Source organism: Dermatophagoides farinae, chromosome 2 (assembly GCF_024713945.1).
Source record: "Dermatophagoides farinae isolate YC_2012a chromosome 2, ASM2471394v1, whole genome shotgun sequence".
Lineage (NCBI taxonomy): Eukaryota > Metazoa > Arthropoda > Arachnida > Sarcoptiformes > Pyroglyphidae > Dermatophagoides > Dermatophagoides farinae.
In genome coordinates, this window is record NC_134678.1 from 1 (window position 1) to 15,620 (window position 15,620).

Here is a 15,620-nt window from a genome sequence, read left to right on the forward strand (position 1 = left end):
TGAATTAAATGTCAATCATTCAGTTTTTAGCAAAGAATGTCGATTATGGATATTGACACGAGCCCTAAATGTGCAATTTGATTTGTTATTTGGAACAAATTTTGGTCATTTCGATTATTTACAACTTTATCATGACAACTTATTGTAAATTTGTGATCTAATATGTTTTGATTTTTATTTGCCCCTTTATATTATGCAATAGGGGTTGTCTCTGTTTAATAAAATTTCAATTTCAATGTAACTAATGTTCAGATGGAATTATACTGTAGGCTGTTCTTTCCATTCTTGGTATATAATTGCAAAAAGAATGGCAACAAAAATGATGTATGTGAATGTACAATGAACGAATGTACTAGAGATTTATTGTTCAAATTGATAAAATGATGATCGGGTTCAATCAAAAGAAATAAAATGATACAGATGTGACAAATGACATGATGAGATGATTACATTTGACAAAAGAAAAGAGATTATTTTGTTTGTATTTGTTATGTGTCGTACAAGCCAAAAAACAACAAACCACTTTCTGATTTATTTAGTGCTTTTTCAATATTATAAACGGTAATCTTTAACAATAATTTCATTCGAGACAAATGCGAGATACGATTTCGAGAAAAAATATCTCACGTGAACAACTTCATGTTTATAAATTCATTCATTAATAATAGTTTAACGAAACCACAAGCTGCATTTTATCAAGATTTCTGCTTGAGTGGAATAAAAATTTCAATTAACAAGTTGTAAAAATGCTCATCATTATCATTCCACTTACCGAGTACTGCTAATCAAATGGATACTTGAATGGAAATGATACTCTGCATTGCTTGGCCACTTTGTTGATAAATCAACACATCACCACTTGGCAAAACATATGATCACTGTTAAATCAATAACGTTGCTTGTGAAAGGTCGTCGGAGTGTGCCATGCGCCCATGTGTGCATAAATCCATGCCGCTGCTGATCGCGCGGCGGGAAGCATTCATCACACAGAACGAGTGAAACATCATGCATGCATTTTTCATTAAATCCAGTAGCAACGTTCACTGCAAGTCATGATCCGTTAGAATACGTACGTGGCCTTTTTATTACCCCACCGCCGAATCATCATCAATCATCAACTTGATTTAAAATCAATAATTCAAATTCCAAGGAAAAGGTTCGTGTGTGTGTATTCAATTACAATCAAACAAACATTTCAATTTCAACGTCATTATTGTGTGTGTGTGTGTGTGCACAAGGTGGACAATCATCTTACAGTGATTGATTAGGAAAAATTATCGATAATTTGCAAATTATGTGACAACCGTGCATTTGGAAATTTTTTCCTCATCATCTCCGAATGACCAACACACACCATACACAACAACGCATCTTGTCTTGTGTATCCACATATAGCAGCAAATATAGATCACATTTCAATCATCATCATGATTCGAATTGGAGCAATCACGCAAAATCCAACCAAAATCGCCTGATCTTAGGGCCATTATCATTTCCACCACCACCACAACCACGCCACAGTCGTGTGTTGTATAGATATGTATAGACATAGCTAGAGCATTGGCTCCAATTCAAACGGGAATACCATGCTATGACAACCCAAGGAGGATCCGAACGATATTCACACACAATTTACACACGACACACGCACGCATTCAAACTGCACTCAATTCCGAGCATAGCATGATGTAGGTTTTTTGCCAAGAATCATTGGCGAATCACTATATCAACTGCTGCTAATGAATCAGAGTATATCATCGTCATCATCAGCAAAATTCATGCTTCACGATGATGATGATGATGATATTCAATCGAAACCGGTTACTGTTACAATATGCAGAGTGTGTGTGTGTGTGTGTGAATTTAGAATTTATTAAATTTTCAAATTAAATTGACCATATCTACTCACATTATTAATGACAACAATCATCAGTCAGTCGATAAAATGCCAATTTTCCTTGAACCACTGAAAGTCGCGTTGATAATCACCGAATAAAATTGAAATTTGGACATCTACAATATCCAATATCCAATTTTCCTAAACCAACATCGTATCGATTACATGATTATAATTTGAATAAATAAATATATGCTTGACTATTATTGATTACCAATTTATCATTTTTTCAGTTTGATATTTATTACCACCACCAATCAAGAAGCAAACAATCGCTCAAGGAACAAACTAGTAATAATCATCAGAGCAAAAACAAACGACTCGACCATTTCATCTCGTCATTTTCAAATTGGATTCACTCGATGCTAGAGATGGCTTTCAACGTTTTGATCGCTATCACCATATCGGTGGTAACCATTTATTTCTACGTTAACCGCAAGAAATTGTCCCAATCCATAATACAGTTCCAACGCGTCTGCAACAAATACAACTATGACAAACAATCCATCGAACACAAGGTCAGTCACTTGATTCGTTGATTGATTTCGTTTGATTCAGTTTTTTTTTTTTTTTTTTTTGGTTCAACACCACCACTCTAGACCCCGAACGGAGAAGTGGTTCGCTATTCGAAATACGTGCCGAAAGACGCCAACGATCCACTCAACGACCAACCACCCAACGACCCACTCAAGCTAAATTACATCACTCACTACTACGACCAGTGTCGTACCATGAACGACGTTCTCACCACCGGAGCCAAACTCAGTAGTAAGTTGATCAATTATTACACAATTACATGATCAATGATTCAATCACTTTTGTTACAGTTGACGGCAACTGCGTTGGATCCATCAACAAGGCCAGAAATGGCGTCGACTGGTTCACATTCGAACAGGTACTGGTTCGCAACAAACACTTTGGCGACGGCTTGCTTCAGCTGGGTCTCAAGCCGAAACTGACGTTTGGTATATATTCGATGAACACGCCAGAATACACGATTGCCGAATATGCATGCTACCGCCACTCGATCGTCGTCATACCGATCTACGAAACGTTGGGCTCCAACATTTGTGCTTTCATCGCCAAACAGGCCGAACTGAGCACCATTTTTTGTGATACTCTTGATCGTGTGGTCAACGTTCTTAACAACGCGAGCGACTTTCAATTTCTCAAACATATCATCGTCTCGCATCATGATGACGAGTCCATTTCCGCCTGGTCCGATAATCAACAGCATCTGGAGACTCTGAAATCAAAGGCCCAATCGCTTGGTCTCACACGTATGTTCAGCATCATACCGGTTGTGCTAGTGGCGAATGAGAATAACAGCCAAAATTCTTTTGCTTTTGTGTTCCACTCAAAAAATCAGTTCACTCGATGAAACAGGTGGAACAATTGGGCCAGCAAAATGCCCAACAGGACCATCCGCCAGGACCGGACGATTTGGCCGTCATCTGCTACACGAGTGGCACGACCGACGCTCCAAAAGGCGTCATGTTGTCACACGAAAACATTGTGGCCAACTTTTCGACCATCATGTTTCATCTGGACGAATATCATATCGCCAACACTGACGTGTTGATATCGTATTTACCTCTGGGTCACATGTTTGAAAGAGTTTGCGAGGTATACAACACCCCCCACCACCACCACCACTGCACTATGCTCATGTTTTCACTCATTCACTAATTGCTTCACTAGGCTGGTACATTGGCTGCTGGTGGAAAAATTGGCTACTTTAGCGGTGACATCAAGCGTCTGTCGGACGATATGAAAATCATCAAGCCAACATTCTTCCCTTGCGTTCCTCGAGTGCTCAATAAAATCTACAGCAAAATTCACGAAAACGTCAGCTCGAGTGCCATCAAGTCGTGGCTACTGAAAACGGCTTTCGAGTCTAAACTGCGTCAATATGAAAACGGAATCTTTGATAACAACACTTTTTGGGACCTGTTGATTTTCAACAAAATTCGCGCTCTCTTTGGCGGCCACGTTCGCCTCATTCCGGTCGGATCGGCTCCAATCAACGGAAAAGTGCTCAACTTTTTGCGTTGTGCACTCGGCTGCCATGTGAGTGTTTTTTTGTTGTTCATTATTTTTATCAATTATGTTCACACAACAATCCTAACATTCTCTTTATCACTGATCACCAATAACAAGATCCTGGAAGGATATGGCCAAACAGAATGCGTGTCTGCTGCTACAGTGACCTCCATCGGTCATTACGAAACTGATCACGTGGGCGTACCGTTGAACGCTGCCTGCATCAAATTGGTGGATGTTCCCGACATGGATTATCTGGTATCCCAAGGAAAGGGTGAAGTGCTCATCAAAGGATCGATCGTTTGCAAAGGCTACTACAAGGATCCGAAAAAGACACAGGCCACTATCGACCAAGATGGCTGGCTCTACACTGGCGACATTGGCAAATTCAACGAGGTGTAACACAACTACCATTAAAGTGATTTTGTTATCACACACACACATTAATCATCTATCATCTATTTTTGTTGTTGCTACAGAACGGAACAATCAAAATAATCGACAGGAAAAAGGACATTTTCAAGCTGGCACAGGGTGAATACATTGCGCCCAGCAAGATTGAGGATATTCACATGCAGTCGCCGTACATTATGCAGATATTCGTCTATGGTGATAGCTACAAGTCCTGTTTGATTGCAGTTGTCGTGCCCAATCTGGCTCTCATCCAGGAAGTGTTTAAAACACGGGGCAAAATTCTCGACTTGAACAACAACGATGAATTACGAGCAAACAAGGTACGTGTTGACAACCAACCAACCAACCAACCAACAACAACAATCATTCAATCAATAATCAATCCTACACAACAGGAAATCAAACAATTCATCATGGAAGAGATGCAAAAGTGGAACGGAATCGCCAAACTGAAATCGTTCGAAAAGGTTCGCGATGTCTACATCTACCCCGAAGGATTCACCATCGAAGAAGGATTACTTACGCCGACGTTGAAAAACAGAGTGAGTGCTAACCCACCCCCACCATTCATTGTTGCTTCATCTCATTAATTCATTCATTAATTTCAGAGATTCGCCTTGAAAAATCACTTTAAACAACAGATTGTAGATCTCTACAGCAAACTGGAATAACGCGACTTGTCTCGATTGAAATTGTCGTCCATGCTTAATAATTAATAATTTATAATTTAATGATGATTATTAATAAGATTATTATTATTATATTAATTATATTTCTGATTTACGATTGATTGATTGTCAACATTGATTCATATGAATGAATGAATTAATCAATCAATCAATCGATCAATGTTTAGTTCTTTTTTAATAATAAATTATAATATAATATAATTTCAACACTGACAAAAACATTTGTACGCTTTCATGCCGGATTCAGCCAGTGCATGGTATCTGCTGCTCGTCAGCTGACTGGCCACGTAGTTGGCATTGTCCGTGACCTTGAGGTCGAACCACCATCCAGGCAGATATCGACTGAGATTGTCGTCCACATTCTGACAGGCCGTCAGTTTTGGCCGAGCATTGCATGCGGCCACATTCGAATCGCCGATATTCAACAGTTGACGAAACAGCGTCTGAAACGTTCCCAACACTTCACTTTGGCGAACATTCTGCTGGTGATTATGGTGGTATTGGCCAAACATTCGATCCACAAGGCCTTCCGGAATGACTGCATTGACAAATCGTTGATCAATTCGACGACGACCAACAGCAGCAGCGGCTGCGGCTGTTTCGGCCGACGAAATCATGCCAAATTTTTCAGCCGTACTGGTCATGTGTCTGGCGAAATCCATACAATTCATGAAATTGAAACTTGCCATCGATGATAGTGCATCACCTTGTTGTTGTTGTTGTTGCTGGCCTCTGAAAAATGTGACCAGCACCAAGAATAAAAGCCACAAATTACTCAGCGACAAGTTCATTGTGATTATGATGATGACAAAGTGAGAATGACAACAAAATGGTTCTCAATTCACCAAATGGTCACGTACATGATCGATTATTATTTGGTAGAGAAGCAATGTGTTTGTTTAATAATAATGGTAAACAGAATGCAATACTGGTATTCAAATTCAAATAAAATCATGGGCAATCATAGCAAATCATGGGAAGGGCGATACACAAAATGATAATTTAATGCAACTCATTATGTTTGTTTCTGGTGGATTGATGGGAAATTTTCAAAAAAAATTATTCCGAAAAAATTATTTTACAAAATAAATATTAAATGCAAATGCAAATGCAGGTCGTCATTCTTCATCAAGTCTTGAATACTGGTCTCCATTCATTATTAATCTGGTCACTCTTTGGAAATACACCACCACCACTGTGGCGATATGATCGCATCATTCTGTGCGTTTGGTAAGCAGCAGTTTGATTAGCAGCAGCAGCAGCAGGACGTTCAATGGCTACACTGGTGGAATTTAGTTTCGTCACGTACATTGGTTCACTGTACTTGTTGATTGCCACGGTAGAATTAGTAGAATTAGCAGAATTGTCCACTCGTTTGTTGACCACTTTTTCTGGTCGACGCGACAACGGTCCGATTCGATGTCTCAACATTGGAATCTGTGTCATTGCTGTTGTCGGCAGGATTGGATACGATAATGGCGCTGTTGCAATTGGAGAAAATGCAACTCGCACAGGGTAAAGCGAACTGGCTGCAGTGACCAACGAATTGAATGCCGCCGACTGATGGCCGTATGGACCACCAGATACACGATACGGCGCAATCGGACTGTGAATCGGCGCTGTCGAGGGAAAATACGGCGACATGTATGGCAATGATGATCGATATCGTTGCATATGGTAATATTGATTGATTGGCGGGAAAAACATTGGCCGCATCATGCTACCGGCAGCTGCCATCATGGAATTGGGTCGAGGATAGTTGTACAGCAGCTGCTGATTAGAGTGTGGATAATAACCGCCCAACAACGATGGCCACGATGGACGGTTACCGTACAACTGTGAATGGTCGGCCAATGGTGCAGGTGCTTCGGTTGGACGCATAAACGGCATGTATTCCGTGGCCGTGGTTGGGTTCAACAACGAATTGGCAGCAGAATAATGATACGACGGTACGACGTTCCGCAGACGTGGATTCATCGGCTTGACGCTCGGCCCAAAGAATGCTGGATACCAGTTGTCCACTTCTGCAGCATCAGAATATGGCCGAGGTCGCGTTAATGACAATGTGGAAGCAGGCGATCGAAAATTTGTAGGAAACGGAGGTCGACGCATACTACTCGCAGCAAAGCCATTAACCGGATTGACCACTCCTCTCAAGCCCTGGTTATTATTGCCATTGAAATGAGGTTGTTGGTAAAAGTCATTGTTGTTGTTGTTGTTGTGATTGTTGTGGTTGTGGTTGTGGTTGTTGATGATGTTTGATTGTTCACCATAGTCTTCGCCGGAATGATGATGTTGCCATCCATTGTCGGCCGCCACATCATTCACCAGATGATGATCATTGTGTTGAACTCCGCCACCGTCACCACCATTGATGTGGTTGTGGTTGAGGTTGTCGTCACCATCATCCATGTGACCATCGTTGGCCATCTTGGTGTCCTGGTGATGATGGTCTGGATCGTCGACAGCCTCGCCTGAATTGTCGAAATCATGGTATCGATGTTCTCGTTGATCTCTTGGTGGCTTCACTCGATTGCCGTACAAAGTCTGCGCTGACGCATACAAATCGTTGGGATAGACATTCTGTTGACTGGCCCCACGATTGGATTGAAAATCCAATTTCATTGTCGACGGCGGAAGAATCTGATTCGTAGTTTGCGATTCTGGCGTTCGCATGAATACCGGCTGCTGCAGAAACAGACTCGAGCTCAATGGAGGTGGCGCAAACGATGACCAGGTATTCTGAGGCAGATACCAAGAACTGGGCAACGGTATCGAGGAAATGTTGTGCTTCGGTGTGATCAGATCGATCGTATCGACCACTGAGGATGATGACAATCCCAACAACTTGGACGGTTTAATATCGTTCAACAGTTTGGGAAATGATTTGAATGCTCGAGTCGCTTTTTCTGCACTGGTCGAAACCAGTTCACCAATTCGACGTCCCAGTCCGATGGTCGTCTTGTTCTTGTTGTTGTTGTTGTTGTTACTATTGCTATTACGAATCACATGATTTTGCTGGTAACTTGTCGACGGCAACAGAGTGCCCAAATCCACCGGATATAATGAACCAGCAGCAGCAGCAGCAGCAGCAGTGGATGGTGACAGAAAGTAATTGGAATAAAAGGGCACGTAATCGCCATTGTCCACGAAATTCGTGTAGTTTCCAGCATCCATCAATAGATTATCGACCGATATCGGCGCTGCCGTTGAAGATGTTGCCGACACAGATGATATGGTCGTCGTCGGCGTCGTGCTACTCAATGTAGTGGATGGTGGTGGATTCAGCTGAGACTGTCTCTGTTTGCTGTTTCCATTAACAAAATGGCCTGATGAATCGACGGCAGACGCAATGACAGCAGCCACGATACTGTTGAAATCGCTGGCTGATTCGGTCAAGTCTGTTAATGGTTTCTGTTGTGAATTGCTTTTCGACGGTACGGCAGAATAAAACGGAATCGGGGCATTCAACAACGAACGTGGTTGCTGATGATGGTGGTAATGATTCTGGTGACCATTAGAACATTTGCTGGTGGCCACTGTGACCACCGGTGATAAACAGCAGCAGCAGCAGCATACAACAACAATCAATATCAAGGTTATTGGCGGTGTGCACACAATAAATGTGCTGTGATTATGGGCCATTTTATCTGTAAAAGTGCACAAAAAGAAAGAAAAAAGAAAAAGACAACATTTATTTGTAGTTGTAACATTAATCGATTGTGGCTGACAACCCTTCGTTTTAATGATATTTTGTCAAACACAATCGTGCCTCTCTGTCCAGTCACGCTTGCCATTGTCACCATCAATGGTGAATCAATCACAATTTTTGCACATACAAAGAAAATATCTAGTCTTTTCTTTTCTTTTCTTGTTGTTAATAGTCGATAGTGGATTCAATTACATTCAGATTCAGATTTATTTATAGAACGATCATCATCATCAAGGATGATCAAAGGATTTTGTTGCCATTCACTCATTCATCCAGCGAATGAATGAAACATTTGTCATCAGGTGATAATAGACAATGGGCAAACAAATCGATATGCATGGCTGTTTGGCCATTGCATTATATACCGTGTGAAGAATGTCATCATCATCATCATCATCATCTTGCCATAATTGAATCGGTTAACTGTGTGTATGTGTGTTTTGTATATATAGAAAATAATTCACCAAACGACAACATGAGAACCGGAATGCACACAAAAAGCAATCTTTCCGCTAAATGGTCACACATAAACACAAACACACACACAGAACCTACATTATTTGACAAAACTGACCAACAGCAGCAGATGATGATGACAATCTAATGATAATCATTTGTTTATCCATGTAAGGATGATGGTCCGTTGATCATGGTAACGTGCTTGGTCATCATCACTATAATTAACTGGACAATGAGAGCATGTGAACAACTGGACCAATGCAAATCAATGGAAACCAATGGAAATGATGAAAATGACCTCAGGAAATTATCAGTTTGTTTCGGTTCATGGAATGGTATGGACGCCTAAAATAGATTACCATTACTATTTGTCCATCCTGTGAAAGTATTTCATTCAACATTGTTTCAATGTATCGATTACCTGATTACTCGCCAATCAATTACACTGTTGAACCAACTGTCGACAACATTCATTCAGTCATTCAACCGTGAAACAAGTGACAAACCGTTTCGTTTCGACATTTCTGGCTCAACGTACCATCCACTGATGATCATCATTGATGATTGATTCACCGACTACGACGACGACGACGACGGCCACGATCATCATCTCGATTTAAGGTCAACTATTCACTACTACACTGATCACATCACAAAACCAGCACAATTTTAGATCAAACAATGCTAAATCGACGCTAATGGGATACCGAATGTCACAGTGCACGATAGATGATCCACACAACAATGCCCTTCAAAATCATTACTGGATAATAATCCAGGTTAATCACTCGCACAACAACTGATGCTTACCTTGTTTCAATGTCCACAATATCCAAGTTGCAGTGTTCAATGATCAAGTGTAGATAAACAATATTCGGTTGAAGAATCGAAAAGGATTATCATATGAAAATGTTTCATTCAAAGCAATATTGACGATACTTCGGGTAACATTTTGTTCATTACACAGATACACACACACACACACACATACACACACACACGGACACACATGTATACAGACGAATGAACCGTCTTCAACGACGACCAGATCGTTTTTGGCTCTCGATCTGGGTCTTGCTTGATCTCGTCGTCGGTGACACAAGATGATCATGTTCACTCCTAATGCTTTTGACTCTTTCTCCTTGTGCAGAAAGAGAACGACGGTAGAAATATAGATTATAGAGGAGAATAGAGAAATGTCTAAAATAAAATGCCTAAAAGAGAACCAGATTGTCACCTTTGTTGAATCGATTATCGTCATCGTCATCATATAAAGATTATGATCATTTTTATCATATTTATCGGTCACGATTTTTCGCTTCGTCATATGTGTCATTCATTCATGCAAACAATAACGCCGGCCATCCAATTCAATCATCGGTGATTAGGTCAAAAATTGATACCGCCGCCGCCGTCAAGATCATCATCATCCCGACATTGTTTTGCTCTTTCCATTCCATTCAACCACCTGACCAATCACCACACATACACACACACACTGGACACTATTGTCTTGGATAATTGTTTAGCCATGGGCATCGTACGTCCATCATCTTTCAATGAATAAATCGCACACTCGGTCATTATATTGTCACATGAATGCATGGAGGATTAAATGGTCTGCAGGCAGCAGGCAGGTTCAATTCCATGATTAGTCATCCATGTGATCAGATATGAATGATGCATGAATGATTATCATCATCATCATCATCATCATCATCTGCAATCATTCAATGCAAATCATTATTATGATTAGCCAAACACGCGATGCAAAGACAATGCTTTGGTTCAACGTAATTACTCGGATTGAATCCGGTTAATAATAATTAATCAAACAATGTATTGTGATGACTGCTGAACCAAGCCCTTTGACCGTATTTCATTGTTTTGTTGAATTCCAGGTTAATATCTAGTTGACTATAATCACAAATTTCATTTAATGTGACATATTTGCATTGTCATCGCATCCGATCATCTCCATTCATTGCCAATGTCGTTGATCATTAATCGGTGGCTAAAGTTATTGCTCTCACCATACTAATCAATCGCTGATAGATTGAATATTTGCTCTACGACGACATATCCAACCAATGAGCACTGAGCAGTTGGTTCGATCTGCTGCCTTTTATCATCAATATGATAAGTCATCGATTAATTTCAAGGAAAACAAAATACAACAATCTTTTATTTTAATCAAATACAACTACCATATAATTATAGAATGACAGATATTCAGATACATTCAGACATTCAGATATTCAGATATTCAGGTTATTGAGTGACATGAATTCCTTGGTATTCATCGTTTGAATGCGCAACTTGGCCATATCGTCGGCCAATTCCAGACAAACAGGCACATCGTTGACAAAAAAGGATTGCACCTTGTAATGACACAACGCGAAACAGAATTGAGCCAGAACAGAAACAGGCAACTGCATCTGGTCCCGAATGACGTGATATTTAGTCGGTCGCAACAGCTTCAGTCCATAGTTGGAATTGTCGGCAAACAGGCAAAACGATTTGTATCCAACAATCAGACTCCGTTTAAAGGGAGCTTCGGCCATCGTACCGTACATTGTACCACCACCACTACCTTTCATGAGACATTCGCGAGGCTTCTTCTCGACCAGCAAACAGGTCAGCTTGGTGTTGGTCATATCCAATTTGGTCATCACATCCTGAATGATCGAGATCATCGCTTCAAAGTGTACGTTGGGCAGCCTTTCGAATGACAACAGGTTTCGAAACAAAAAAATGAAATTCGGATACTCGTCGTTCGTTTGTTTGAATTGTTCCATTGCCTTGACCATCTGTTCCAATGTGAGACCATCAGTCCACTTGACAGCTTTGTTCATTCGGTCGTCCAATGAAACCCAGAAACCGGTCGCCGACTTTTGGCCCTCTTTCCGGTGGTAACAACCAATCACCATAGTGCGACCAATGTCAAACGATGGACAATGAAGCTTCATCACTTGATGATTCAGGTAATCACAATCGACAATGTTCACCGACCCATTGAACGTACGACAAAGTTTGATCACCACTCGATCAATCAATACATCACCACCATTATCGCCAAGCAATTCGTGGGAAGCGAAATTGAAGCAGGAGAAATTATTTTTCCGGGCCAAGTACTCGGACAAGTTGAACACTGTTTGAGCATTGTGGACATTTGCCAATGAGATACCTGAATGATAATGATAATAATAATAATAAAAAAAAAACAAAATGATCATCATCATCATCATCATTATGAAGCTTAATAATGGCCCATTTATCTCATATTGAGAGAGAGAGAGCCACCACCATTTTGCTCGTCGTCACGGTCCAACGAGATTACAACAACAAACCTTCATTGATGAGCACTATGGCCAATCGTATTTGATCATTCGTGGCCAATCGGGAAAAATAGCAACCCATTTCTTGAGGTGAATTGATTCGAATCGATTGACATTGGACACAGTCCTCTTTCGAAAGCGCTCTGCTCATTCCATATTTCACAGCCTTCGCAATGATCCCATCTCTGAATGATGTCAATATCGATTCATCGTCTTCGAATCGTTTGTCGTTCAACGAGATGATTGCCCATTTGCACGGTTCAAAATCAGTATCGTAGAATTGCCCACAATGGTCACCATCTGGCGGCAATAATCGGGGCTGTGGCAAAATCCTGGCCTCGTATTCAATCGGATTCAAATCGATGACAATTTGTTTATAGCGAACCAATTCAGCCAAATAACGGGCATAGTTTCGTATCTTTTCGAAACATTTATCGGCCGACACACTGGCCTGATGACGCAATATGTCTCGATAAGTGTGCGACAGTTTGTCGTACATAAACGGACTGAATCCAGCATCCAGAGTAAACAATTTGGCGTTGATATTCAACAAAAAGGGCTGCGAACCGTCCTCTTGATAGGGTCGACATATTTCAATCGTGAAACCGGCCACAATCTGAAAATAGCAGCTTGAATTGTCTACCTCATTATTATTGTCGTTCACATAGATTACATCATTCTTGTCGATGAATCTGCCTTTGCGATACAAAAATCCCAGCTTCAGGTGCTGATTTATGGTGCTGAGCAAAAGACGTTCAGAAATTGGATTCGCAGCGAATGAAATGGTAAAATAATTGGATGTCAATGCGAAACACGAATCGTCGTCTGTTGTTGAATCCATTTTTGAACCAATTTTTCAATCACTTTACTCATTACTCACTTTACTCACAACAAAACAATTGCGAAAACGGAAAACAATTTGATCAAACAAAAAACTTGCTGCCCTTCATAGAGTACGTGACGATTTGAATTTACAAAAAAAAATCCAAACTTTTCAAATCCGAGTTTATTCAAAGCTCGACCCTATTACGACGACGACTAGTGAGATTACCCTTGACCGCATGACAAACGTTGAGCTCGTGACACACCAAAAGGGCAACATTCTTGGCACCGATAAGACTCATTTCGATGGCACTGGCCGCCCATTCGATCGCGTTCAGATAATAGACGCCAGCACGAAGACGAAACGGCGGCAATGGCTGCCCGACCGATCGATAATCAGGATATGCGAACCAATTGATTTGCTGGATGTCATCGATCTGTTCAAACAAGCCATACAATTCATGAGGATCCAGTTGCCGATTGCTAAACACTTTGTAAACACTTTGCTGCTTGCCTGCTGCTTCGCTGTTCACTGGTTTGATTCGATTCTGGACAGGCATCAGTTTCGACAACGAAGTGAAAAACGATCCACCACGGCCAATATCACAGCTGAGAATGGAGAGATCTTTGTACTTGTTCAACACTTGACCTTTGACGAATGTGGCCACCGTACGGTGCATGTGGTACTTGTCGAATATATCGTTGATCAACTCGTTCCGTTTGGTCAGATTATTGAATTGAATGGAATTTGTCTGGCTGGCCAACGGTGTGGCAATGATGACATGATCATAAATGTCGGATTGTACTGAGTGGTTGTTGTTGACCACAACACCATCAAGTCTCTTGGAATCGATTCGAAATCGATGATCGCCCATGTAGTTAATGCTAACCACTTTGGTGTTGAGCATCATTCGAGCTTGTGAGAAATGGGCCAAATGTAATGGCAACAATTTGTTGCCACCTTCGATCGCATACAATTGACTGCCTGCGCCGGCAAACGAAACCATACCCACCAATGCCGGTATCGAGATGGTTTGGCCATAATTCACCAACGATATCGATTGCACTATCTGACTGATGAATTGCTCAGACAGTTTGTATTCGGAATCCAGCATGTGTTTGTACGATGTTCGTGTCAGATTGTAGATGAGCGAATCCATTGCCGTGAGCAGATCGCTCACCTGGTCATAGGCATGCTGTTCACTTTGTAATCGATAAATCCTAGATCATCAATCATATATAATTATAATCAATATATAATCGGCAATTCACGATATATATAGTATACTCACCTTTCAAAGTGGTCAATCACTTTGGTCACCTGTTTCTGTAACCGTATCAGATCGAGGCCATAGTATCGCAGTAACCGTATCAATGTGACAATATCCCAGGAACTTTCACAAAACACGAATCGTTCGCCATTGTAGATGCACAAACGATCATCCGATCGCAGGGCTCGTCTCTTCAGTCCTAAGAGGGAGAATATGTTCAAGTTGAACAACAAATAATAACACAAACAACACACACACACATGACTTGATTACCGAATTTTGCCATCAGATCGGCAGCATATTTGTTTCGTTCATGAATGATCGAACCGCCAGCTTCATAATGGTTGTTGTCCACGTTGACCGTATGTAGTCGTCCACCGAGACGATAATTTTTCTCGTAAATAGTAATCTCGTGCCGTAGATCACTTTGCTGTTGTTTGGAAAGCAATTCGTTGAGGAAATATGCCGCTGCAGTACCGCCAACACCACCACCGATTACAGCTAGTCATCATATATGGTGGACAAATTGTAATGGCGCACAGTTAAACAACAGGCAATCAAGTCAAACTCTCACCTATTCGAATGGTTCGCTGTTGTTGTTCTTGTTGTTGTTGTTGTTGTAGTTTTTCATCGGTCGTCGTCAACAATTGGTCCCGATGATGAGCATTAAAGGAGCCATCACTTGATTTGATGTCGCTGTACGTGAATGGCAGCAACTGAATGAGCACCAGAGCCGCCGCAACAATGGCTTGTCTGTTGGTCATGGCCAAATGCTGCGAAACGCTGAATCGGCAACAAAATAAATAACGAGCATTTTTTCTCTTGAACAAGACCAAAAACAAAAACAAAAACAATATAAATCAATTAAAAAACTTTTGCCCGTGCTAGTGCTATAGCAAACGTCATATATGACGGGTTGTGTTATAGACTCCTCCCATTATGTATTTTTTTTAACTCGATTTCAACTTTGGTTGT

At 41.0% G+C, this 15,620-nt stretch overlaps 5 protein-coding genes and 1 long non-coding RNA gene across 8 annotated transcripts; 1 reads left to right on the forward strand and 5 right to left on the reverse strand.

Annotated features, from left to right (window-relative positions):
* Positions 1 to 325: 325 nt before the first annotated feature.
* Positions 326 to 918, reverse strand: LOC124499639 (uncharacterized). The gene is made up of 2 exons (XR_012832056.1): positions 773 to 918; positions 326 to 704 (listed from the first exon to the last, which is right to left on the reverse strand). It is a non-coding gene; the product is annotated as an uncharacterized LOC124499639 (long non-coding RNA).
* A 68-nt stretch (positions 919 to 986) lies between these two features.
* Positions 987 to 5,262, forward strand: LOC124499586 (long-chain-fatty-acid--CoA ligase 5). The gene is made up of 10 exons (XM_047063521.2): positions 987 to 1,156; positions 2,131 to 2,415; positions 2,497 to 2,665; positions 2,725 to 3,177; positions 3,267 to 3,523; positions 3,599 to 3,967; positions 4,058 to 4,336; positions 4,420 to 4,674; positions 4,750 to 4,896; positions 4,963 to 5,262. Exons 2-10 carry the CDS (start codon positions 2,260 to 2,262, stop codon positions 5,023 to 5,025), a joined length of 2,148 nt encoding a protein of 715 aa, XP_046919477.2. The 5' UTR covers positions 987 to 1,156; positions 2,131 to 2,259; the 3' UTR covers positions 5,026 to 5,262.
* A 581-nt stretch (positions 5,263 to 5,843) lies between these two features.
* LOC124499580 (uncharacterized) lies at positions 5,844 to 10,248 on the reverse strand. Of its 3 annotated transcripts, none has more exons than XM_047063509.2 (2): positions 10,025 to 10,248; positions 5,844 to 8,693 (listed from the first exon to the last, which is right to left on the reverse strand). In XM_047063509.2, the coding sequence occupies exon 2, from the start codon at positions 8,686 to 8,688 to the stop codon at positions 6,172 to 6,174; it is 2,517 nt and encodes an 838-aa protein (XP_046919465.2). In that variant the 5' UTR covers positions 8,689 to 8,693; positions 10,025 to 10,248; the 3' UTR covers positions 5,844 to 6,171. The 3 variants fall into 3 exon arrangements, with proteins under 3 accessions (XP_046919465.2, XP_075584496.1, XP_075584497.1); XM_075728381.1 differs by lacking the exon at positions 10,025 to 10,248 and adding an exon at positions 8,883 to 9,016; XM_075728382.1 differs by lacking the exon at positions 10,025 to 10,248 and adding an exon at positions 8,948 to 9,005.
* A 1,121-nt stretch (positions 10,249 to 11,369) lies between these two features.
* Positions 11,370 to 12,465, reverse strand: LOC124499594 (piwi-like protein Siwi). Its single transcript, XM_047063533.2, has one exon. The coding sequence runs from the start codon at positions 12,463 to 12,465 to the stop codon at positions 11,473 to 11,475; it is 993 nt and encodes a 330-aa protein (XP_046919489.2). The 3' UTR covers positions 11,370 to 11,472.
* Positions 12,466 to 12,549: 84 nt separating this feature from the next.
* LOC142597315 (uncharacterized) lies at positions 12,550 to 13,435 on the reverse strand. Its single transcript, XM_075728392.1, has one exon. The coding sequence runs from the start codon at positions 13,391 to 13,393 to the stop codon at positions 12,551 to 12,553; it is 843 nt and encodes a 280-aa protein (XP_075584507.1). The 5' UTR covers positions 13,394 to 13,435; the 3' UTR covers position 12,550.
* Positions 13,436 to 13,536: 101 nt separating this feature from the next.
* LOC124499595 (prenylcysteine oxidase 1-like) lies at positions 13,537 to 15,609 on the reverse strand. The gene is made up of 4 exons (XM_047063534.2): positions 15,220 to 15,609; positions 14,919 to 15,146; positions 14,667 to 14,844; positions 13,537 to 14,595 (listed from the first exon to the last, which is right to left on the reverse strand). The coding sequence occupies exons 1-4, from the start codon at positions 15,407 to 15,409 to the stop codon at positions 13,563 to 13,565; spliced, it is 1,629 nt and encodes a 542-aa protein (XP_046919490.2). The 5' UTR covers positions 15,410 to 15,609; the 3' UTR covers positions 13,537 to 13,562.
* Between the last annotated feature and the right edge of the window lie 11 nt (positions 15,610 to 15,620).

Excerpts from the sequence above, each read along its gene's own strand:
- LOC124499586 (XM_047063521.2), top strand. The coding sequence starts at position 2,260 with ATGCTAGAGATGGCTTTCAACGTTTTGATCGCTATCACCATATCGGTG. Across the intron at positions 2,666-2,724 it reads CACCGGAGCCAAACTCAGTA|TTGACGGCAACTGCGTTGGA; the intron begins GTAAGTTGATCA and ends CTTTTGTTACAG. Across the intron at positions 4,675-4,749 it reads ATGAATTACGAGCAAACAAG|GAAATCAAACAATTCATCAT; the intron begins GTACGTGTTGAC and ends CCTACACAACAG.
- LOC124499580 (XM_047063509.2), bottom strand. The coding sequence starts at position 8,688 with ATGGCCCATAATCACAGCACATTTATTGTGTGCACACCGCCAATAACC.
- LOC124499594 (XM_047063533.2), bottom strand. The coding sequence starts at position 12,465 with ATGATGATGATGATGATGATCATTTTGTTTTTTTTTTATTATTATTAT.
- LOC142597315 (XM_075728392.1), bottom strand. The coding sequence starts at position 13,393 with ATGGATTCAACAACAGACGACGATTCGTGTTTCGCATTGACATCCAAT.
- LOC124499595 (XM_047063534.2), bottom strand. The coding sequence starts at position 15,409 with ATGACCAACAGACAAGCCATTGTTGCGGCGGCTCTGGTGCTCATTCAG. Across the intron at positions 14,845-14,918 it reads CGATCTGATGGCAAAATTCG|GACTGAAGAGACGAGCCCTG; the intron begins GTAATCAAGTCA and ends TCTCCCTCTTAG. Across the intron at positions 14,596-14,666 it reads GTGATTGACCACTTTGAAAG|GATTTATCGATTACAAAGTG; the intron begins GTGAGTATACTA and ends TTGATGATCTAG.